The 26,197-nt window shown below is 45.0% G+C and overlaps 1 protein-coding gene across 1 annotated transcript in view; it reads left to right on the top strand.

Moving 5' to 3' along the window:
* crip2 (cysteine-rich protein 2) overlaps nucleotides 1-26,197 on the top strand; it is a 48,228-nt gene extending 22,031 nt beyond the window's left edge. Inside the window, exons 2-8 of the mRNA XM_014195473.3 lie at nucleotides 5,379-5,473; nucleotides 19,511-19,568; nucleotides 21,638-21,772; nucleotides 22,206-22,274; nucleotides 22,469-22,563; nucleotides 22,901-22,958; nucleotides 23,188-26,197. Of these exons, the coding sequence (XP_014050948.1) occupies nucleotides 5,379-5,473; nucleotides 19,511-19,568; nucleotides 21,638-21,772; nucleotides 22,206-22,274; nucleotides 22,469-22,563; nucleotides 22,901-22,958; nucleotides 23,188-23,255 (578 nt within the window). The 3' untranslated portion in view covers nucleotides 23,256-26,197. The remainder of the gene's footprint in view (nucleotides 1-5,378; nucleotides 5,474-19,510; nucleotides 19,569-21,637; nucleotides 21,773-22,205; nucleotides 22,275-22,468; nucleotides 22,564-22,900; nucleotides 22,959-23,187) is intronic.

Raw genomic sequence — 26,197 nt, 5'->3', positions numbered from 1 at the left:
AGTTCCTTCATTACTGCTCTATCACTCCGAGTGCATCTCAGAGCACGTCGTTAAGTTCCTTCATTACTGCACTATCACTCCGAGTGCATCTCAGAGCACGTCGTTAAGTTCCTTCATTACTGCTCTATCACTCCGAGTGCATCTCAGAGCACGTCGTTAAGTTCCTTCATTACTGCACTATCACTCCGAGTGCATCTCAGAGCACGTCGTTAAGTTCCTTCATTACTGCTCTATCACTCCGAGTGCATCTCAGAGCACGTCGTTAAGTTCCTTCATTACTGCTCTTTCACTCCGAGTGCATCTCAGAGCAAGTCGTTAAGTTCCTTCATTACTGCTCTATCACTCCGAGTGCATCTCAGAGCACGTCGTTAAGTTCCTTCATTACTGCTCTTTCACTCCGAGTGCATCTCAGAGCACGTCGTTAAGTTCCTTCATTACTGCTCTTTCACTCCGAGTGCATCTCAGAGCAAGTCGTTAAGTTCCTTCATTACTGCTCTATCACTCCGAGTGCATCTCAGAGCACGTCGTTAAGTTCCTTCATTACTGCTCTATCACTCCGAGTGCATCTCAGAGCACGTCGTTAAGTTCCTAAACAACCCCAACAGGTGAAAATGTACATGATTTACTTACTTAGTCCTATTCAATTATCAACAAAATAGGGGGAAAAATGGCCTAATGCATGGCTGGCTACTACTGCCTGCATTTATTCCAGACACAGATTTAGATGAAGGTAGGATAATTCACTTGCCCCATATATTGTTTTACTTTCGAGAGGAGCAAAATGTTTCTCTCCCGACACTTATGCCGACACATTTGTACAATCAAAATAACTATATACATTTGTAATTTTATCTTCTAATGATCTGTTACTCGGTAAACATGTTTGGGCGAGAATAAATAAAAATAGCAAGCAAGCTTGGGCTTGGATCATGACATAACGACAGACGTTGTCAGCAATGGAATAATTCTACGGATAAAGTAGGCCTACTCAACAACACCAGGTAGATAGACAAAAACAACCATCTGGCCTCAGCAAAGTTGACAGCAAATAACTAGATTGAACAACAATGACTAGCTACGGATTCTGATTCATACACGATGTTTGGAGAAGGGTAGACTTGTGCCTTGAGATGAGTGACTGTGAGTGAGTGAAACAGCCATGCATGTGTCTGTCTGTGGAAATGAGAGCAGAGGAAGAGCGGCTTGTTCTAATCCAATCGCTGCAGCAGGCTCAACCGATACCCCGCCCGTTTCTATACAGACAGAAGAACTATCCAATGGCTGTTTAGAGCTTCACACTGTTTGAGTGAAAGAGAAGCATGCTGGCAGCTGATTTATTATTTTTTTTACTGATATCGCATTTGGAAAATTCTCCATATCCGTTATGATACTCGTTTTGTCCGAGTACTCGGCACACCAAGACTGTTCTCAGGGCAAGCCTGGTTGTAGGTAGATAATGTTTGAGTTGCATCAGGGACAATATTAGCATTTTACCTAACCCTTTTCCTAACCTTAACCTAATTATCCTGACCTCCCACATTAATTATCCTAACCTGCTTCGAAAAGTCACTTCTGCTAGTCAAAATCGGCAGATATGCCCTGAGAACAGTCTTGGTTTCCACTAATGCGATACAGCTGCTTTGCGTGTGAGTAGCCATAGCCTGCTCCGGCTGCGCCAGCACTCATGAGACTGTACACAGCAGATAACATCCACATTAAGAGATTTTGGCAATGAAGGCAGCCCTTGTACTTTTCCAGAGTCGGATGAACTCATGGATATGGACATTTGTAATTGTGTACGTCTCTGCGTGCATCTGAGGTAAAGTAGTGACTGGCTACAACTGGAGCGAGGCGGGAGAGTGAGCCGAAGGAAGGGGAGGGGGAAATGGCTATTTATTTTGTATAGATTTTAATAAAGTATATTATATTAGGCCTACACAGTTTTTTTTGTATGGAATGCTCCACACATTACATATTTATAACCCCCCACCCCTTCCCCTCTCAAAAAAGCTCATAACTATTCCTGTACTGCCCAATCCTGTAGACTGTCTATCCTGTCCTGTCCAGAACTTGACTATAGAACTTGACGGAATCCCGCAGGAATGAGTCAGCCGTTACTGGGTGTTATTATTCAGAGTTACAGCTGCATTCAAATATATTGTAGGGCCCTATAGTTTTGCGAAAAACTAAACGCAATCAGGCGAAAAATAAAAACGATTTTTATAGGGCCGAAATATTGGCACCCTTGCACTTTTCTTAAATAATTCCCTTTTTCTTCTCAAATAAGTTCAAATTGAAAAAAACATTTGGTCCCCACACCTTATTGGATTTTCAACATTGCAGAACCAATTTAATTTTTGTTGACTTAAGTTTAAACAATTTGTTTAGAAAATAAAGACATGGCATGGACAAAACTATTGGCACCCCGGAGCTAGTACTTGGTTGCACAGCCTTTGGCAAAGATAACTTTAGACAAACTCTTCTTGTAGCCATCAATGTGCTTGCTGCATCTTTCTACTCGCTGGCCACTCCAGAACAGTCCAGTGTTCTTGAACCATTCATAGGTGTTCTTTGATGTGTTTGGGATCGTTATCCTGCTGGAAGACCCACAACCTTCATTGCAGACCCTTTTTTTGGACACTTGGTTGAACATCAGACCCCAAAACACCTCATAATCTGCTGATTTCATGATGTCTTGCACACGTTCAAGGTCCCCAGTGCCAGAGGCAGCAAAGAAACGCCACAGCATTCAAAGAAAATAACACTCTCACTAAAATCAAATATGGGGGAGGTTGGATAATGCTGTGGGGTTGCTTTGCTGCCTCTGAAACTGGGGGGATTGAATGTGTGCAAGACATCATGAAATCAGCTGATTATCAAGGTGTTATGGAGTGCAATGTTCAACCCAGTGTCTCTGTTGAAGGTTGTGGGTCTTCCAGCAAGACAACAACCCCAAACACATCAAAAGCACCCTGGAATGGTTCAAGAAGAAACACTGGACTGTTCTGGAGTGGCCAGCGAAAAGTCCAGATCTGAATCACATCCATAGCCAATGGCAAGATCAGAATAATAATAATAAATAACGCCACTTAGCAGACGCTTTATCCAAATTGACTTAGTCATGCATGCATTCATTTTAGGTATGGGTGGTCCCGGGAATCGAACCCACTACTGTGGTGTTAAACGCGCCATGCTCTACCAACTGAGCTACAAAGGACCAAAACAGTAGTTAGTGGAGGGTACCCCTCAAACATTGATGAATTAGAGCAGTTTGATGCTGAAAAGTGGGCAAAATTCAAGCTCATTGGTGGCTCCAAGAAGCGTTTGTTGGCAGTTATCTTGGCCAAAGGGTATGCAACCAATATTTTTTTCCATGCCGTTTTGTCTTTGTTTCTGAATTAAAATGGGAAACTTAAGCTTACAAAAATAAAATTGTTTCTGCAATGTTGAAAATCCAATAACAGGTTGTGGAGAACCAAAGTATATTTGTTTTGTATTTAATAGGGAATTATTTAAGAAAGGGTATCAATATTGTATGTTCTCTAGCCATAGTGGGAAAGGGTCACACTGTGTGTGTGTGTGTTTGTGCCTCCAGTCACCCAGGCTGGATAATGGTATGCGTGTGTGTGGTATCGTATAGGGGGAGTGGATGGCTGGAGGATAGCCAGCGGATAGACAGCTGGACCATCCCCCTACACTGCAACACACACACACACACACTATAACTCACACACTCATAACCCAGACACCCCTTTTAACAACCTCTCTCCTCTTACAATAATAACATCCATTTAAACAAAATAGCTTTTTTATTTGGTCAGTTTATCACCTAACCCTCATACAATGACAGAGGGCTGGTTGGCATAGCCTTCTGTCCCTCTGCGCACACACACACAATGACAGAGGACTGGCTGGCTGGCGTTATAGCCTCTTCATGTCCCTCCTATCCCACTCATAAATTGTCCTTAGATACTGTCACTGTTTGGTTAGAAATCATTGATTTAGAGGCTAATCTGTGATTTGGGGGAATTTCCCCTGACCCCTGCACCTATTATCACTGGTGATATGCTATGTTGTGTTAGTGGGAGGTCCAACTGTAGTTGCTGTCTGCATCTTCCTTTTGTTTTAGTGCAGTTGACAGTGAAACTGTCTTGGAGACAAAATTAACTGCCTGGTGGGAAGTCAGTCGCTGAGCTGAGGGGGGTCTGAAACAATCCTTCTGAAACAATCCTGCTCACTCCAGGTGGAGAATAGAGGGAGGGAGAAAGGGGGCGATAGGGGAGGTGTACTGTTAAGGAGTGCGTAACTGGCTGCAGGGAAGTCAGGCGCAGGAGAGCAGTAATGGGTAGCAAACGGAGCCCTTTATTGAGGCTAACAAAACATGGCACTCAGAAAACTAAACACACAATAACCCGGCGCAATCAAGCCTGGAGTACTCATACATTTACACATAACAATTCCACACACAGACATGGGGGGAAACAGAGGGTTATATGCAAGACGAGTAATGAGGGAATGCAAACCAGGTGTGCGGGAAAACAAGACAAAACAAATGGAAAATGAAAGGTGGATTGGCGATGGCTAGAAGACCGGTGACGTCGACCGCCGAACGCCGCCCGAACAAGGAGAGGGACCGACCTCGGCGGAAGTCGTGACATGTACTGTAGGAAGCGGCCTGACGTCCGGCTGATTGTGGCCTGCCATGATTAGAGAAGGTGTTTCCTGTAGTGAAGTTAGCTGGTCCTGCAGACCTCTTCTGGACTATTGTCTGAGGGAGGGAGAGGGAGGGGGGTATAATTGGAAACTTGGCTATAATTAGGACCACTCCTGTCTGGGGAAGTGTCTGGTTTGGTCTGGGAGAGAGACTAAGACTGGTGAAAGGGGATAGAAACGGGGTGGATGAGGAGGAGTGGGGTTGGGGGGAGTCAGAGAGGGGGATGAGGGAGGGGTATAGAGAGAGAGAGGAAGGGGGAGGAGAGGAGGGATATTAAGGGATCTAGGTTAGCTGTTGACACCCTGCTGTCCAGCTGTACCCGGCCTCGTGCATCTGCCGTCTGTCTGTGTGATGATGACATTATTACAGCAGTGTCCTGTATAGTGCACTAGCACCCTCAGACAGTATCCTAATGCACCCTTCTCTGAGCTCTGAGGCGTCAAGAGAAGAGTCAGTGGAGCGAACAGAAAATCATTATACTGTAAAGCAATGACCTACATTCTCTAAGGAAATGAAAGTAACAGCCTTCTGAGAGATAAGGAAGTGTAGTCATTGATTTCAGTGAAAAATGCCTCATTATTTAAGCGTGTTTATACTCATGACCTCTTCTCGTCCTCGCTCGCTCTCTCTCTCCTCTCGCGCTCTCTCTCCTCTCTCTCTCTAGCTGAGAAGGTGTCATCTCTGGGGAAGGACTGGCATAAGTTCTGTCTGAAGTGTGGCCGCTGTAACAAAACCCTGAACGCAGGGGGACATGCTGAGGTGAGCGATAATCAATGATGTCTATGGGTCTGTAGGCTCACAGGCATAGGATCAATCCCTATAGGTCCACGAGGTATAACCTAATCAGAAAACCCAGTTTTATATTGACTGATTGACACACACACAGACACTCAACTCACACACTCACTCACATTACATCCAGATACGGTTGAAGTCAGAAGTTTACATACGCCTTAGCCAAATACATTTAAACTCAGTTTTTCACAATTCCTGACATTTAATCAGAGTAAAAATTCCCTGTCTTAGGTCAGTTAGGATCACCACTTTATTTTAAGAATGTGAAATGTCAGAATAATAGTAGAGAGAATGATTTATTCCAGCTTTTATTTATTTCATCACATTCCCAGTGGGTCAGAAGTATACACTCAATTAGTATTTGTTAGCATTGCCATTAAATTGTTTAACTTGGGTCAAACGTAGCCTTCCACAAGCTTCCCACAATAAGTTGGGTGAATTTTGGCCTATTCCTCCTGACAGAGCTGGTGTAACTGAGTTAGGTTTGTAGGCCTCCTTGCTCACACACACTTTTTCAGTTCTGCCCACACATTTTCTACAGGATTGAGGTCAGGGATTTGTGAAGGCCACTCCAATACCTTGACTTTGTTGTCCTTAAGCCATTTTGCCACAACTTTGGAAGTATGCTTGTGGTCATTGTCCATTTGGAAGACCCATTTGTGACCAAGCTTTAACTTCCTGACTGATGTCTTGATATGTTGCTTCAATATATCCACATAATTTTCCAGCCTCATGATGCCATCTATTTTGTGAAGTGCACCAGTCCCTCCTGCAGCAAAGCACACCCACAACATGATGCTGCCACCCCCGTGCTTCACGATTGGGATCGTGATCTTTGGCTTGCAAGCCTCCCCCTTTTTCCTCCAAACATAACGATGGTCATTATGGCCAAACAATTCTATTTTTGTTTCATCAGACCAGAGGACATTTCTCCAAAAAGTACGATCTTTGTCCCCATGTGCAGTTGCAAACCGTAGTCTGGCTTTTTATTGGCGGTTTTGGAGCAGTGGCTTCTTCCTTGCTGAGTGGCCTTTCAGGTTGTGTCGATATAGGACTCGTTTTACTGTGGATATAGATACTTTTGTACCTGTTTCCTCCAGCATCTTTACAAGGTCCTTTGCTATTGTTCTGGGATTGATTTGCACTTTTCGTCTCTAGGAGACAGAACACGTCTCCTTCCTTAGCGGTATGACGGCTGCGGGGTCCCATGGTGTTTATACTTGCGTACTATTGTTTGTACAGATGAACTGGTACTTTCAGGCATTTGTAAATTGCTCTCAAGGATGAGCCAGACTTGTGGAGGTCTACTTTTTTTCAGAGTTCTTGGCTGATTTATTTTGATTTCCCCATGATGTCAAGCAAAGAGTCACCGAGTTTGAAGGTAGGCCGAAATACATCCACAGGTACACCTCCAATTGACTCAAATGATGTCAATTAGCCTCTCAGATGCTTCTAAAGCCATGACATCATTTTCTGGAATTTTCCAAGCTGTTTAAAGGCACAGTCAACTTAGTGTATATAAACTTCTGACCCACTGGAATTGTGATACAGTGAATTATAAGTGAAATAATCTGTCTGTAAACAATTGTTGGAAAAATGACTTGTGTCATGCACAAAGTAGATGTCCTAACCGACTTGCCAAAACTATAGTTTGTTAACAAGAAATTTGTGGAGTGGTTGAAAACCGAGTTTTAATGACCCCAACCTAAGTGTATGTAAACTTCCGACTTCAACTGTAGATCAGTAGCTCTCAAAATGACATTACCATCACCGTTCTATAGGCCTAGAGCTTAGCCTACAGCTGTACTCTGTAGATGTGCTGCCTGTGTCCTTGCTGAAGGTTAGCTGTCACTTTATGGCCTAGCCAGCCAGGCCATTAGAATTACCTGTAAAATATATTATAAAACTGTTCTATTTCATTCCATGAGTCAGCCATTCTATTTTCACCATGTCTGTGTTTTATAATGAATACAGTATATCACCTCCAGTCCTCTCATATCTCCTCCATACACTCTTACATCAGTATGAATCACCACTGGTCCCTGGATTAGAACAGAAAGGAAGGAGGTGTACATTTTGCAGCCTTTTTCATGACCTCGCAGTCAGACATTCTATTTCCACCTTGTCTGTACATAAAGACTGAATATCCCCTTCAGTCCTCCCTAATATAAATTCAGCAAAAAAAGAAACGTCCTCTAACTGTCAACTCCGTTTATTTTCAGCAAACTTAACATGTGTAAATATCTGTGTGAGCATAACAAGATTCAACAACTGAGACATAAACTGAACAAGTTCCACACACATGTGACTAACAGAAATTGAGTAATGTGTCCCTGAACTAAGGGGGGGTCAAAATCAAAAGTAACAGTCAGTGTCTGGTGTGGCCACCAGCTGCATTAAGTACTGCAGTGCATCTCCTCCTCATGGACTGCACCAGATTTTCCAGTTCTTGCTGTGAGATGTTACCCAACTCTTCCACCAAGGCACCTGCAAGTTCCCGGACATTTCTGGGGGGAATGGCCCTAGCCCTCACCCTCCGATCCAACAGCTCCCAGAAGTGCTCAATGGGATTGAGATCTGGGCTCTTCGCTGGCCATGGCAGAACACTGACATTCCTGTCTTGCATGAAATCACGCACAGAACGAGCAGTATGGCTGGTGGCATTGTCATGCTGGAGGGTCATGTCAGGAGGAGGATGTCTTCCCTGTAACGCCCAGCATTGAGATTGCCTGCAATGACAACAAGCTCAGTCCGATGATGCTGTGACACACCACCCCAGACCATGACGGACCCTCCACCTCCAAATCGATCCCGCTCCAGAGTACAGGCCTCGATGTAACGCTCATTCCTTCAACGATAAACGCGAAAACCGACCATCACCACTGGTGAGACAAAACCGTGACTCGTCAGTGAAGAGCACTTTTTGACAATCCTGTCTGGTCCAGCGACGGTGGGTTTGTGCCCATAGGCGACGTTGTTACTGGTGATGTCTGCTGAGGACCTGCCTTACATGAGGCCTACAAGCCCTCAGTCCAGCCTCTCGCAACCTTTTGCGGACAGTCTGAGCACTGATGGAGGGATTGTGCGTTCCTGGTGTAACAGTTGTTGTTGTCATCTTGTACCTGTCCCGCAGGTGTGATGTTCGGATGTACCGATCCTGTGCAGGTGTTGTTACACGTGGTCTGCCACTGCGAGGACGATCAGCTGTCCGTTCTGTCTCCCTGTAGCACTGTCTTAGGCGTCTCACAGTACGGACATTTCAATTTATTGCCCTGGCCACATCTGCAGTCCTCATGCCTCCTTGCAGCATGCCTAAGGCACGGTCACGCAGATTAGCAGGGACCCTGGGCATCTTTCTTTTGGTGTTTTTCAGAGTCGGTAGAAAGGCCTCTTTAGTGTGCTAAGTTTTCATAACTGTGACCTTAATTGCCTACCGTCTGTAAGCTGTTAGTGTCGACCGTTCCACAAGTGCATGTTCATTCATTGTTTATGGTTCATTGAACATGCATGGGAAACCGTGTTTAAACCCTTTACAATGAAGATCTGTGAAGTTATTGGGATTTTTACGAATGATCTTTGAAAGACAGGGTCCTGAAAAAGGGATGTTTCTTTTTTTGCTGAGTTTATAATGGCTCCTAACCAACTGTGCTATTTTGTTTGTTTTTTTCACATTGTTTGTAACTTATTTTGTACATAAAGTTGATGCTATCGTCTCTTATGACCGAAAAGAGCTTCTGGACATCAGAACAGCGATTACTCGCCTTGAACTGGATGAAGATCTTTTCTTTAATGAGTCCTACGCAAAGAATATCCTGCTTTCCAGAGACCAGGCCCAAATCCCTGCCATTCACGTGAAGAGAAGGCGGAGATGCAGAGGGAGAGGGTCGGGGTGCCTTGTGAGGATTCTGAGGCGAGTGAGTAAATCGCCACTACCATCGGTTCTATTGGCCAACGTGCAATCACTGGAAAACAAACTGGATGATCTACGGTCGAGACTATCCTACCAATTGGACATTAAAAACTATAATATCTTATGTTTCACTGAGTCGTTGCTGAACGACGACATGGATAATATAGAGCTGGATGGGTTTTCCGTGCATCGGCAAGACAGAGCAACTATGTCTGGTAAGACGAGGGGCAGGGTGTGTGTCTATTTGTCAATAACTACTGGTGCGCGATGTCTGATATAAAATAAGTATTGCTCGCCGGAGGTAGAGTGCCTCATCATAAGCTGTAGACCACACTATTTACCAAGAGAGTTGTCATCTACAGTTGACGTCGGAAGTTTACATACACCAACTTTATGTACAAAATAAGTTAGAAACAATGCGAAAAAACTAACAAAACAGCACAGTTGGTTAGGACCCCATAAAACGGCACCCATCCCCTTCAGCGCCATTATAAACTCAGCAAAAAAAGAAACGTCCCTTTTTCAACCGTATATTATTCGTGGCCGTCTATTTACCACCACAAACCGATACTGGCACTAAAACTGCACTCAACGAGAAGGCCATAAGCAAACAGAACAATGCTCATCTAGAAGCGGCGTTCCTAGTGGCCGGGGACTTTAATGCAGGGAAACTTAAATCCGTTTTACCTAATTTCTACCAGCATGTCACATGTGCAACCAGAGGAAAAAAAACTCCACACTCAGAGACGCATACAAATCTCCCCCTCGCCCTCCATTTGGCAAATCTGACGACAATTCTATCCGCCTTACAAGCAAAAACTTTCAAGGAGCAGGACACTAATCCGGACGCTTATAAGAAATCCTGCTATGCCCTCAGACAAAGCATCAATACAGGACTAAGATTGAATCCTACTACACCAGCTCTGATGCTCGTTGGATGTGGCAGGGCTTGTAAACTATTACGGACTACAAAGGGAAACCCAACCGCAAGCTGCCCAGTGACGCGAGGCTACCATATGAGCTGAATGCCTATGCTCGCTTCGAGGCAAGCAACACTGAAGCATGCATGAGAGCACCAGCTGTTCCAGACTACTGTGTGATCACGCTTTCCGTAGCCGATGTGAGCAAGACCTTTTAAACAGGTCAACATTCACAAGGCCGTGGGGCCAGACAGATTACCAGGGCGTGTACTCAGAGCATGCGCAGACCAACTGGCAAGTGTCATCACTGAAATTTTCAACCTCTCCCTGACCGAGTCTGTAATACCTACATGTTTCAAGCAGAGGACCATAGTCCCTGTGCCCAAGAAAGCAAAGGTAACCGGCCTAAATGACTACCGCCCCGTAGCACTAATGTTGGTAGCCATGAAGTGCTTTGAAAGGCTGGTCATGACTCACACCATCATCCCGGAAACCCTAGACCCACTCCAATTTGCATACCACCCCAACAGATCCACAGATTGCGCAATCTCAATCGCACTCCACACTGCCCTTTCCCACCTGGACAAAAGGAACACCTATGTGAGAATGCTATTCATTGACTACAGCTCAGCATTCAACACCATAGGGCCCTCAAAGCTCATCGCTAGCTAAGGACCCTGAGACAAAACACTTCCCTCTGCAACTGGATCCTGGACTTCCTGATGGACCGCCCCCCAAGTGGTAAGGTTAGGCAACAACACATCTGCCACGCTGATCCTCAACACTGGGGCCCCTCAGGGGTGCGTGCTTAGTCCCTCTTTTGTACTCCCTGTTCACCCACAACTGCATGGCCAAGCACTACTCGAACACCATCAGTAAGTTTGCTGACCACACACCAGTGGTAGGCCTGATCACCGACAATGATGAGACAGCCTATAGGGAGTAGGTCAGAGACGACAACAACCTCTCCCTCAATGTGAGCAAGACAAAGGAGATGATCGTGGACTACAGGAAAAGGAGGGCCGATCAGACCCCCATTAACATTGACGGGGCTGTAGTGGAGTGGGTTGAGAGTTTCAAGTTCCTTGGTGTCCACATCACCAACAAACTATCAAGGTCCAAACACGCCAAGACAGTCGTGAAGAGGGCACAACAACTCCTTTTTCCCCTCAGGAGACTGAAAAGATTTGGCATGGATCCCCAGATCATGAAAAAGTTCTACAGCTGCACCATAGAGCATCCTGACCGGTTGCATCACCGCCTGGTATGGCAACTGCTCGGCATCTGACTGTAGGGCGCTACAGAGGGTAGTCCGTACGGCCCAGTACATCACTGAAGTCAAGCTTCCTGCCATCCAGGACCTATATATACCAGGCGGTGTCAGAGGAAGGCCCAAAAAATTGTCAAAAGACTCCAGTCACCCAAGTCATGGACTGTTCTCTCTGCTACAGCACGGCAAGCGGTACCGGAGCTCCAAGTCTTGGTCCAAAAGACTCCTTAACAGCTTCTACCCCCAAGCCATAAGACTGCTGAACAATTAATCAAATGGCCACCCAGACTATTTACATTGGCCCACCTTTGTTTTTAACACTGCTGCTACTCACTGTTCATTATCTATGCATAGTCAATTTACCCCTACCTTTACAAATTACCTCAAATTACCCCCGCACATTGACCGGGTACCGGTACCCCCTGTATATTGTCTTGTTATTGTTATGTAATTTTATTGTGTTACTTTTTACTTTTCTTAACACTATTTCTTGAACTGGTTAAGGGCTTGTGTAAGCATTTCACGGTATTCGGCGCATGTGACAAATAACATTTGATTTGAGTTATGTCAGTGTGAAACATCCCAGTCCCGAGGTCTGGATCAGAACAGGAAGGAAAGAAGGATGTGAATTCTGCAGCTTTTTATGACACAAAATCACAAAAGCTATCCCCATAGCAGTCCTAGCCTGGTTGTTTAATCTCTCTATTATCATTACATCATATAAATGTTCTTTCTCCATGTCCTCTCCACAATTTCCCTCCAGTCCCCAGTAGATAAGCCTAGTCCCAGATCTGGTTGTACTATATACTGTAAGTAGATCTGGGACCAGGCAATAACCAAATCCAATACAGCACAAACAGATCTTGGACCAAGCTTTAACCAACTCCAATACAGCACAAACAGATCTGTGACCAGACTACTAGTAGATTTTGGCAATACTGGCCAGGGTCTCTATAAGCAGGAGGACAGGGGGATAATGAGGGGGGAGATGGCACCACTGCCCCCTGGGGCTCCATAGATGGCAGAGTCATAAGGTCGTCCGCATACTTCCCATCCGAAACAGTTCGGAACAGTTCGTGCATTTGTTATGATGACATTTTGTAATGTTTTCATTCGTTTTGGTTTTCAGTAAGGTTTTTTCAGCTGTTCGTGCACACTAATACTTTTTTTCAAGGTAAGCTGAAGTTCACAGCTGAAGTCAAATCCAATTTTTATTTGTCACATACACATGGTTAGCAGATGTTAATGCAAGTGTAGCGAAATGCTTGTGGAACAATGGTGGCCCTCTTGAAGCATGTGGGAACAGCAGACTGGGATAAGGATTGATTGAATATGCCCGTAAACACACCAGCCAGCTGGTCTGCTGCGCATGCTCTGAGGACGCGGCTGGGGATGCCGTCTGGGCCGGCAGCCTTGCATGGGTTAACACGTTTAAATGTTTTACTCACATTGGCTGCAGTGAAGGACAGCCCGCAGGTTTTGGTAGCGGACCGTGTCAGTGGCGAGCAAAAAAGTTGTTTAGTTTGTCTGGGAGCAAGACATTGTGGTCCGCGACGGGGCTGGTTTTCCTTTTGTAGTCCGTGATTGACTGTAGACCCTGCCACATACCTCTCGTGTCTGAGCTGTTGAATTGCGACTCTCCTTTGTCTCTATACTGATGCTTAGCTTGTTTGATTGCCTTGCGGAGGGAATAGCTACACTGTTTGTATTCGGTCATGTTTCCCGGTCACCTTTCCCTGATTAAAAGCAGTGGTTCGTGCTTTCAGTTTTGCGCGAATGCTGCCATCAATCCACGGTTTCTGGTTGGGGAATGTTTTAATAGACGCTGTTGGTACAACATCACCGATGCACTTGGTAATAAACTCGCTCACCGAATCAGCGTATTCATCAATGTTATTGTCCGACGCTATGCGGAACATATCCCAGTCCACGTGATCGAAGCAATCTTGAAGCGTGGAATCCGATTGTTCGGACCAGCGTTGAACAGACCTGAGCACGGGCGCTTCCTGTTTTAGTTTCTGTCTATAGGCTGGTAGCAACAAAATGGAGTCGTGGTCAGATTTTCCGAAAGGAGGGTGGGGGAGGACTTTATATGCGTCGCGGAATTTAGAATAACAATGATCAAGGGTTTTGCCAGCTCGGGTCGCGCATTCGATATGCTGATAAAATTTAGAGAGCCTTGTTTTCAGATTAGCCTTGTTAAAATCCCCAGCTACAATAAATGCAGCCTCAGGATATGTGGTTTCCAGTTTACATAGTCAAATGAAGTTCTTTCAGGGCCATCGATGTGTCTGATTGGGGCGGGATATACACGACTGTGATTATGATCGAAGAGAATTCTCTTGGTAGATAATGCGGTCGGCATTTGATTGTAAGGAATTCTAGGTCAGGTGAACAAAAGGACTTCAGTTACTGTATGTTGTTATGATCACACCACGCCTCGTTAATCATAAGGCATACACCCCCGCCCTTCTTCTTACCAGAGAGATGTTTGTTTCTGTCGGCGCGATGCGTGAAGAAACCGGGTGGCTGTACCGAATCTGATAAGGTATCCCGAGTGAGCCATGTTTCCATGAAACAAAGAACGTTACAATCTCTGATGTCTCTCTGGAAGGCAACCCTTGCTCGGATTTCGTCTACCTTGTTGTCAAGAGACTGGACATTGGCGAGTAGTATGCTCGGGAGCGGTTCGCAATGTGCCCGTCTACGGAGCCTGACCAGAAGACCGCTCAGTCTGCCCCTTCTGCAGCGCCGTTGTTTTGGGTCTACACCCCTTCGTTGGTAATTGGTCAACAGTAGTGATTCTTGCAATTTGAGAGATGACTTGATTTCACACACATTTTTTCGCTTGGAAAATTCTGCAATTTATTAGATTAATTCTGACTATTTTGTGAAAGTGTATACTGGCTACATCGCCTCAAGATGGACAAACAGGCTATTGCATCTTTTTCTCATTTTTTAAGTGAAGGTCTTTTTTTAAGGGGGTATGCGAGTTTGGCTAGCTGCCAGCCAACTGAAGCATGCAGAAGCCTTTAGCAAGCCTCCATAGTACACATTATGCACACACACACACACACAGGCCAAGCCTTCATCCTGGCTCTATCCAAGGAGGAGGTCATAACTCTGTTACTACACACAGAATCCCCCTCACCATGGGTCCTGATACAGGTATACAGTTGATAATGGGCCTGGGTCTTACCACGCAAAGATCAAGGGAGCAGGATGAGCGGTGGTGTGTGTGTGTGTGTGTGTGTGTGTGTGTGTGTGTGTGTGTGTGTGTGTGTGTGTGTGTGTGTGTGTGTGTGTGTGTGTGTGTGTGTGTGTGTCTCACGAGGAATGGGGCTGTATGAGATCGGATTCAGGGTCAGGGAAAGACTAGGGCTGTGACGGTCATGGATTTTGGATGACGGTAGTTGGCCAGCCAAATGATTGCGGTTACCGTAATAACCGTTCGGATAGCGAAAAAAGAAACACGGTCATTTTCTCCTCTCCTCCACTCCTGACTGCATGTGCTGCCATAGAAATAGAATGAATAGAACTGGTGTCTCCATTCATGTCAATGATGGCATAATGGGTGGACTGGCGGCCATTGCGAGTCTACAAATAGGAGCAAAGAAGGAAGTAAAAGAAGGAAGTAAAAGCAGGAAGTGTACCCATCAACATGTGCTGTGGTATGTTAAAACAACTCAACTGCCAATACAAAAAATACATTCCATTGCATGAACCACATCAGTTAAGATCCTTTGAATGAACATTCTACATGACCATGGAAATTACTGCATCAGGCAGCCATTGCGAGTGTACACATGAGTTTACCAGTCAAATTGCCAGTTAGAGGTTCCAAGCCTGTTCTATTCATTATATTTTTTTGTGTGCTGCTGCTGCAGGGGGGGGGGGGGGGTGTTGCCTAGGCAACTCGTTTGCTACAACACCTTGGTTGTCACTAGTTACTACAGCGACAAAGTCAGAAGGCTCACCTACTCGACCAATCAGATGACGGAGTGTGATGACGCGTATACCAACCGACCGGCTTGCAGGGGCAGACGAGAGACATGTATTTATTTTATTTAGTGATTCATCAATGGTTTGGTAAGTTATTAGATATAGTAAAAACAACCATTATAAATGCAAAGTGTAAATCGGATATCTTATTCAAATTCAGCTTGCAAGCTTATTACAAGGTTTGCCCTTACTCATAGTTACTTGTCTTAACCCAAAATAGGTTTACTCCAATATCTGCATTGTTGTTAAATGGCATGTAGACAAACACATTGGCACATTTTGATTTTCAAAATCAACAAGTAAAACGTACACAGTTTCACAGAAATGTTCACAGAAAAAAACACTATACAGGGGAAACTCACCACCCTAACCCCATTCTAAACAGGGGAAACTCACCACCCTAACCCCATTCTAAACAGGGGAAACTCACCACCCTAACCCCACTCTAAACAGGGGAAACTCACCACCCTAACCCCATTCTAAACAGGGGAAACTCACCACCCTAACCCCATTCTAAACAGGGGAAACTCACCACCCTAACCCCATTCTAAACAGGGGAAACTCACCACCCTAACCCCATTCTAAACAGGGGAAACTCACCACCCTAACCCCACTCTAAACAGGGGAAACTCACCACCCTAACCCCATTCTAAACAGGGGAAACTCACCACCCTAACCCCATTCTAAACAGGGGAAACTCACCACCCTAACCCCACTCTAAACAGGGGAAACTCACCACCCTAACCCCACTCTAAACAGGGGAAACTCACCACCCTAACCCCACTCTAAACAGGGGAAACTCACCACCCTAACCCCATTCTAAACAGGGGAAACTCACCACCCTAACCCCACTCTAAACAGGGGAAACTCACCACCCTAACCCCACTCTAAACAGGGGAAACTCACCACCCTAACCCCATTCTAAACAGGGGAAACTCACCACCCTAACCCCATTCTAAACAGGGGAAACTCACCACCCTAACCCCATTCTAAACAGGGGAAACTCACCACCCTAACCCCATTCTAAACAGGGGAAACTCACCACCCTAACCCCATTCTAAACAGGGGAAACTCACCACCCTAACCCCATTCTAAACAGGGGAAACTCACCACCCTAACCCCATTCTAAACAGGGGAAACTCACCACCCTAACCCCATTCTAAACAGGGGAAACTCACCACCCTAACCCCATTCTAAACAGGGGAAACTCACCACCCTAACCCCACTCTAAACAGGGGAAACTCACCACCCTAACCCCATTCTAAACAGGGGAAACTCACCACCCTAACCCCACTCTAAACAGGGGAAACTCACCACCCTAACCCCATTCTAAACAGGGGAAACTCACCACCCTAACCCCATTCTAAACAGGGGAAACTCACCACCCTAACCCCACTCTAAACAGGGGAAACTCACCACCCTAACCCCACTCTAAACAGGGGAAACTCACCACCCTAACCCCACTCTAAACAGGGGAAACTCACCACCCTAACCCCATTCTAAACAGGGGAAACTCACCACCCTAACCCCACTCTAAACAGGGGAAACTCACCACCCTAACCCCACTCTAAACAGGGGAAACTCACCACCCTAACCCCACTCCAAACAGAGGAAACTCACCACCCTAACCCCACTAGCAAATCAGGTGCACTTATAGGCCTCCCGCTGGCCAATCAGATAGCTCAGATCACCATGTCTGCACAGTTTCCTCGTTCCCTAGACTGTAAAAAGAAGCCTTGAACACACAGCAAAATGTATAATGTGAGATTTCAAAACGTTTAAAACCATGACTAGAGCAACTCAACGAACGCAGCAAAGAGCTGCTGTTTTTGAGTAAGTCCATGTTTAAGTTATTTTTTAAATGATTTATTTTACCTTTATTTAACTAGACAAGTCAGTTAAGAACAAATTCTTATTTACAATGGCGGCCTACCCCAGCCAAACCTGGGCCAATTGTGCGCTGCCCTGTGGGACTCCCAATCACGACCAGTTGTGATACAGCCTGGAATTGAACCAGGGTCTGTAGTGACGCCTCTAGCACTGAGATGCAGTGCCTTAGACCGCTGTGCCACTCGGGAGCCCTTATTCAGCACTGTCAATAATTTGATCAGCACTTTTATAAGCCATAAAGTCTGCGTTCTCCCTATTTCCACTCACGCTACAACCAGCACTGCAGCTGCAATTAATGAGTGTCGCAAAGTGTTTCCATAAGTTTGCGTTGTTATTATAAGCGGCTTGTCTTTTATTATATAGAGGAATATTTCACTTTCTCTGGTCATAGAAGTAACAACATGAATAGGTGCATGAAGCAGAAATGGATGTGGGAAAATTGGAAAGGCGAATGTCTCCTCCTTTTGTGTCTGGGAAGTGAGTGGGCTAGGCTCTGGGCTCTGGACTGGGATAGTTGATCCATCTTTAGGGTACTCATACTGCAGTGAATTATAACCACACACTGGGCTGGGTAATCCATCTCTCAGGTCCTACTGGTCCTGCTGTAGGGAAATACAACCAGAACTGTGAGGGGACCAGAGCTGTCTAGTGGGCACAATGAAGCCCTGTGTGCTGGATCTTCCCTCCTGACAAACCCATCAGTGCCCAGTAGTCAGAGAGAGAGACTAATATTACCAGAACGTTTACTGTATAGGCCCCATAGATGTTACAACCCCTATGGATCTGTGTCTGTCTGTTTAACACACACACACTGTGTCTGCCTGTCTGTTTCTAGCTCCTGTTACAGCGCTACATTTACTTCCTGTCATGGGTAATACATTATAGATAGTTGAGAAGAGAAGCAGGCTGTTTTCTACTCTGTGAGTTTCTGAGGGGAATAAGATGCCACGTGGGTGTGAAGGGATTGTGCGACTAAAGCAGTTTGTTCCCACAGTCGGCATTGGCACGTGGCCCTGTGCTGTGGCGTTGGTACCATAGCCTCTTTCATCCCCCTCTGCCTGTCCACTTTTGCTGTATCTCAATTCATCCTCTCTTCCCGTCCTCCTCACTGTATTGGAGGAGAATGTCCAAGGTCCCTACCTTCTGACCTTTTTCTCCAATCCATTTTGTCGAGGCGGCAAGGAGAGAAATCGAGGAATGGAGGAAAGATTAATTAGGAAAGAGCTCTGGACTGGATGCCTTCTCTCTGGCCCAGGCCCTGATCCCTCTGCTGCCTGTCCATGCTGTTACATGACCATTTGATTTGACCACTGACAACTATTACATGACCACCATCATCCCGGCATGCATTAGGAGAGACATAGAGTCCTGACAGACCCATCTCTAAGCCTTCGACTGACCTCTGTCATCCTACAAGGCCCACACACGCTCACACCTATCCTGGGTAGGGTTGCAAAAATCTGTTAGCTTTCCCAATTTTGGGGTGGGGGGAAATCCCGGTTGGAACTCCTGGAATCATGTGGGAATAAACAGGAAATCCGGAATCCTCCAACCAGGATTTCTGGGAAACCTGGGAATTTGGGGAAAGTTACCAGCATTTTGCAACCATAATACTGGGTCAGGTTCAGTAAGTTTCCAAATGATTTCCACCTACTGAAAAGGACCCTGATGTGAGGTGTTTGATTAATCAACAGTACTGGTCTCCTGTTTACAACCACAACTGATACCTGGGCTGGAACATTGGAACACATTGGAAAATGGAGATCAAGCCAGACTGACTTTCTTTCTCCCTTTCTTTCTCAGGAGGCTGTGGTGTTTTTTCTCTCTCTCTGTCTCTCTCCTACACACACGCACACACAATCTAATAACCTTTTTTTTCCAAAGATGCATGAGTCTGTCTAGAAGATGGAAATTGCCAAGCTATGGTTGTCAGTCTTGTGAGGTTTGGGCTTATAAATGTTATTTACTCACCGTCAGTCATTCTTCTTCTCTTTATTCCCTGTCTACAGCATGATGGGAAGCCCTTCTGCCACAAACCATGCTATGCTGCCCTCTTTGGACCAAAAGGTGAAGAACATCTTACTATTGTCATAAGGCATACATTAGATCAGGAGGGCAATTCCATGGTAACAAAATGATGCTGAGTCTCAGATGTTTCACTTTAAAATGTATGCCAAACAAAAAACAATGATTCCAAAGTTAAACAAACTATACAACTCTATGCACAAGGACAACTTTTAACAATTTCCACTGAAAACTTTACAAAAACACGTTTACTTGAAGAAACGTGCGGATGCAAAGTTTGGTAACAGAATGACGACACAAACCGTCATTCTGTTACCAAACTTTGCATCTGCACTGTTCTTCAAGTAAATGTGTTTTTGTAAAAATGTTCAGTGGAAGTTGTTAAAAGTAGTGCATAGAGTTGTGTGGTTAGAGGTATTCAAATCCTTCCCTATGAGGTCCGGAGCCTGCTGGTTTTCTGTTCTCTACTACACTACTGTTAAAGAGTTTGGGGTCACTTAGATTGTTAATGTTGTAAATCACTATTGTAGCTGAAAACGGTAGATTTTTGATGGAATATCTACATAGGCCTACTGAGGCCCATTATCAGCAACCATCACTCCTGTGTTCCAATGGCAAGTTGTGTTAGCTAATCCAAGTTTCTCATTTTAAAAGGCTAATTGATCATTAGAAAACCCTTTTGCAATTATGTTAGCACAGTTGAAAACTGTTGTCCTGATTAAAGCAGCAATAAAACTGGCCTTCTTTAGACTAGTTGAGTATCTGGAGCATCAGCATTTGTGGGTTCGATTACAGGCTCCAAATGGCCAGAAACAAAGAACTTACTTCTGAAACTCGTCAGTCTATTCTTGTTCTGAGAAATGAAGGCTATTTCATGCGAGAAATTGCCAAGAAACTGAAGATCTCGTACAATGCTGGGTACTACTCCCTTCACAGAACAGCGCAAACTGGCGCTAACCAGAATAGAAAGAGGCGTGGGAGGCCCCGGTGCACAACTGAGCAAGAGGACAAGTACATTAGTGTGTCTAGTTTGAGAAACAGACGCTTTACAAGTCCTCAACTGGCAACTTCATTAAATAGTACCCGCAAAACACCAGTCTCAACGTCAACAGTGAAGAGGCGACTCCGGGATGCTGGCCTTCTAGGCAGAGTTGCATAGAAAAAGCCATATCTCAGACTGGCCAATAAAAAGAAAATATTAAGATGGGCAAAAGAACACAGACACTGGACAGAGGAAGATTGGAAAAAAGTGTTATGGACAGACGAATCTAAGTTTGAGGTGTTCGGATCACAAAGAAGAACATTCGTGAGACGCAGAAAAAATGAAAAGACGCTGGAGAAGAGCTTGACGCCAAATGTCAAGCATGGTGGAGGCAATGTGATGGTCTGGGGGTGCTTTGGTGGTGGTAAAGTGGGAGATTTGTACAGGGTAAAAGGGATCTGGAAGAAGGAAGGCTATCACTCCATTTTGCAACACCATGCGATACCCTGTGGACGGCGCTTAATTGGAGCCAATTTCCTCCTACAACAGGACAATGACCCAAAGCACAGCTCCAAACTTTGCAAGAACTATTTAGGGAAGAAGCAGTCAGCTGGTATTCTGTGTATAATGGAGTGGCCACTACAGTCACCAGATCTCAACCCTATTGAGCTGTTGTGGGAGCAGCTTGACCGTATGGTACCTAAGAACGGCCCATCAAGCCAGTCCAACTTGTGGGAGGTGCTTCAGGAAGCATGGGGTGAAATCTCTTCAGATTACCTCAACAAATTGACAACTAGAATGCCAAAGGTCTGCAAGGCTGTAATTGCTGGCTGTAAATGACTACCTCATGAAGCTGGTTGAGAGAATGCCAAGAGTGTGTAAAGCTGTCATCAAGGTAAAGGGTGGCTACTTTGAAGAATCTCAAATATAAATTATATTTTGATTTGTTTATCACTTTTTTGCTTACTACATGATTCTATCGGTATTTTTTTCATCGTTTTGATGTCTTCACTATTATTCTACCATTTAGAAAATAGTACAAAATAAAGAAAAAGCCTTCAATGAGTAGGTGTGTCCAAATTGGTCTGAATCTAAACTCTGACTTCTCTCTGCCCTATGACCTCTGTAGGTGTGAACATTGGGGGAGCAGGGTCCTATGTGTATGAATCCCCCATCAGCAATAATCTAGCCTGTACTGACTTGGACGCCCCCCCCAAGCCTGCTGAGGAGAAGAAAGTGTTTGCACCCAGGGCACCTGTCAAAGGTACATGCTTTCGCGCATGTGTACATGTGTGAATGTGTCCACATATGTAAGTGAAGACATGGGAAAAGTTGTGAAATAGTGAAAGTAGCTGCCTACGGATCTGAATTTGATAGAAAGGAGAAACAGACTTGGTCTTCCTGCTGACTCAGTGATGAGACCTACTATACAGGCCAGGCTCACACCAGGGATGGTCACAGGGGACTTTCTCAAGCTGTTCACACTGCGTTTTCCCACAGTTGCAGGCCAGAGGCTATACTACTGTGTGTGTGTGTGTGTGTGTGTGTGTGTGTGTGTGTGTGTGTGTGTGTGTGTGTGTGTGTGTGTGTGTGTGTGTGTGTGTGTGTGTGTGTGTGTGTGTGTGTGTGTGTGTGTGTGTGTGTGTGTGTGTGTGAGACGCTATCTGCTGGTGAACTCTCTTTCTGTTTCTTTACAGCTTCCAGCATCACCACCTTCTCTGGTGAGGCCAACCTGTGTCCCAGGTGCAACAAGAAGGTCTACTTTGGTAAGTAGCCATGGCACACTACAAGGCTCAGAATAAACTGTCAGGTTAGGTGTTAGATTACAACTGGACCTGTCGTGCAGTTGCCATGGTGACGTGTGCTCCTGTGTGTCTTCCCTTTTGAATGACATTTGAACATTTCCAACGCACCTGCCGCTGAGGTTATTGATTTCTAAGGTATTGTGTGTGTGTGACAGCTGAGAAGGTGACGTCCCTGGGGAAGGACTGGCATCGGCCCTGTCTCCGCTGTGAGAGGTGCAGCAAGACCCTGGCCGCTGGCAGCCACGCAGAGGTAGGAGAGATGAGGGGAGGGAGAAAGAAGGGATGAGGAGGGGTGTGAAAGAGGCAGGAAATTTAAACAGGAAAGGGCCAGCTGCAAAAAACACAATCAATGTTCAAGGGAATCCGTCTGAGCAAGGCACAACACAGAATCATTGATCTACGAATCATCTTGGATCCTAAATAACTGCTCATTATGTTATCAAGATTAGGGAATCTACACAGCACCTTGCTCAAGCCGGTTTTCTTGAATGCACCTGAATGGCATAAATGCATCATAATTAGGATGTTCTGAATGAATACATGATATGATTCCACATTTTCATAGAGTGTCTTTTGTGTTATAACAGCATAATGGCCAGCCATACTGCCACAAGCCATGCTATGCTTGTCTCTTTGGACCCAAAGGTAGGTGCTTGTCTTTTACACAACCACTAGGTGGTGCTGTTGTCCATAAATATTAGCTATACCGTAACAATAGCCTGTGTTGTATGTTATAGCTGTTAAAAGAAGCTGCTCATATTGAGCTTCCTACATAAAAGTGATGCAAAACCACCAACAGAAAATAAGTGATTAGTTATACTGTAACACATTTGATACTGACTCCTGTTTGTCTGTGGTGTTGTTGTGTCTCCAGGAGTGAACACTGGAGGTGTAGGCAGCTACATCTATGAGAAGGAGGTCAGCACAGAGGCCCAACCCTGAGCTACTGCAGTCTGTCCCATCCCCAGCCTCAACCTGAGCTCTCCAATACTAATAACACAATCCAACACAGTATTATTAACACTAGGCTTTAGCCCCTATAGCTCCTTCTATAAGCAGCCCTGAGAGACCCAAGGCCTCTCTTCCAGCTCCTCTAGCTCCTCCCATTTAACCCCTGACCCCAGATATTACACCACCTGGCCAAGCCCACCTCAGCCTCCTAGCTCTGCAGTCCTCTAATATACACTACCTGACCAAAAGTATGTGGACACCTCTCGTCGATTCCAAACTCATAGGCATTAATATGAAGTTGGTCCCCCCTTTGCTGCTATAAAAGCCTCCACTCTTCTGGGAGGGCTTTCCACTAGATGTTGGAACATTGCTGCAGGTACTTGCTTCCATTCAGCCACAAGAGCATTAGTGAGGTCGGGCACTGATGTTGGGCGATTAGGCCTGGCTTGCCGTTTGCATTCCAATTCATCCCAAAGGTGTTTGATGGGGTTGAGGTCAGGACTCTGTGCAGGCCAGTCAAGTTCTTCTACACCGACCTCGACAAACCATTTCTGTACGGACCTCGCTTTGTGCACGGGGGCATTGTCATGCTGAAACAGACAAGGGCCTTCCCCAAACTGTTGCCTCAAAGTTGGAAGCACAGAATCGTATGCAATGAATGTTATTGTATGCTGTAGCTTTAACATTTCCCTTCACTGGAACTAAGGGGCCTAGCCCGAATCATCAAAAACAGCCCCAGACCATTATTCCTCCTCCACCAAACTTTACACCTGGCACTATGCATTGGGGCAGGTAGCGTTCTCCTGGCATTCGTCCGTCGGACTGCAAGATGGTGAAGCGAGTCCAATGGCGGCGAGCTTTACACCACTCCAGCCGATACTTGGCATTGCACATGGTGATCTTAGGCTTGTGTGGCTGCTCTGCGATGGAAACCCATTTGATGAAGCTCCTGACGAACATTGTTGTGGTGACGTTGCTTCCAGAGGCAGTTTGGAACTCGGTAGTGAGTGTTGAAAATGAGGATGAACTATTTTTACGCGCGTCAGCTTTCGGCGGTCCTGTTCTGTAAACTTGTGTGGCCTACCGCTTGTTGCTCCTAAACGTTTCCACTTTACAATAACAGCACTTACAGTTGACCGGGGCAGCTCTAGCAGGGCAGAAATGTGATGATTTGACTTGTAGGAAAGGTGCCATTCTATGACGGTGCCACGTTGAAAGTCACTGAGCTCTTCAGGAAGGCCATTCTGTCAATGTTTGTCTATAGAGATTGCATGGCTGTGTGCTCGATTTTATGCACCTGTCAGCAACGGGTGTGGCTGAAATAGCCGAATCCACTAATTTGAAGGGGTGTCCACATACTTTTGTATATATAGTGTAGATTGAAGCTTCCCAAACACTTTATATTTTATTTACGCTTCAAAAAGAAAAAATAATTTATGGAACACAATTTAACCCTGAGTGGGTTCTTAGTAAAAAAAAAAAGCACCATATTACTGTATGGAGCTACCATTCTCTCTCCCCACTGAAACAAGAGCCAGGAGGCCAGTTCTTCACCTTTTTATGAGTTCATGATTAGTTTATGTCATGTTTATGTATATTTACGAGCGTGGATGTAAGCACATTATAACCCCATATATAATGTCACTTTAAGAACTGCAATAAAACATATTTTATTTCCCTTTTATTTAATTTTAAGTACCCCTAACGCGGCCTTTGAGGGGGAGTTTAGAGACGGGACCAGGTGAAAAAGGTAAAATAATCCCCGTCTGTCACATAACAAATCTATTTCCTCAGAGTAGTGATACTTGGTGTTTAAAGGAAGGTGTTGCGTTGTCATGGTAACATGCTGACAGGCATGCAGGTGTACCTGGGAGAGAGGGAGTAGTCTGGGTGCTGGTTGTGCTGTTTCAGGACAGGAGCACCACTTTAAATCCCTCCTGCTGGATTTATGGGTTAAGACCCAGATTTATACAGTTTTGGCCGCCCGACTACATTCCTGATCAAATGGATGATATAAAAAAAGTATCTGGGGTTTAAGTTCCAGAAAGAGTCTGGATCATTTTAAAACATGGTATTTTAGGGTTGTCTATAAGGGTAGCCAGGTTCACGATCTGTTTGTACTGTTTTGCCTATAGTCAATGCACGACAATGGATGCCATAGTATCCACACAGCACATACACATCTGGAACCAGGCTATTTTGAGGGTCCTGTTACTGGGTTGACATGGTACAGTAGATTGTTTATGCACAGTACTGCATTGGGTTCCAGACATGGAAATCATTTTAAATTGGGTTTGAAATAAACAGTTTATTGATTTGTTAAGAATAAGAAGACTATACCAGTAAAATTGCATAAGGAAAGTGCATTGTACTACGGCTATGGGACAAATGAATGAAGGAAGGAAAAGAGGATGGGGCAACATAAACTTGTAGGATATGGAGTGATGACCATCGGTAAGCTGTACAATTCCATATGGTCAGAATGTTACTGTAGTAAGAAACCCTTGATGTATTTCTACCTGAGATTACTATGAGCTAACTGAAGTATTATACCTTAGTAGGAGGTAGCCTATAGAAACACAGGTGCATCTGAAATGGCACCCTGTTCCCTGTTTAGTGCACTACTTTTGAACAGGGCTCCGGTCAAAAGTATTGCATTATATAGGGAATAGGATGCCATTTTGGGACACACACAGAGTAACTGAAACACTGCAGACAAAGCATTATGTTAGAATGTGCTTTAGTATTATATATATAATATGACTGTTATTGTGATTATTTGATTATAATGAACTGTTATGACCTCTTTTGTGTAGTAAGGCTTTAAAACACTTCAGGAGTCACTGTTTGTAGAGAAAAATAAAATGGCTGCACTTCAGTCCTGCTGCTTCTGTCTTTTTAATCCCTTAATTAAACTTTCTATATGTACTGTT

The sequence above is a fragment of the Salmo salar genome, chromosome 01 (genome assembly GCF_965601325.2).
Source record: "Salmo salar chromosome 01, fSalSal1, whole genome shotgun sequence".
Classification (NCBI taxonomy): domain Eukaryota; kingdom Metazoa; phylum Chordata; class Actinopteri; order Salmoniformes; family Salmonidae; genus Salmo; species Salmo salar.
This window is presented reverse-complemented; position numbering and strand designations above follow the sequence as displayed.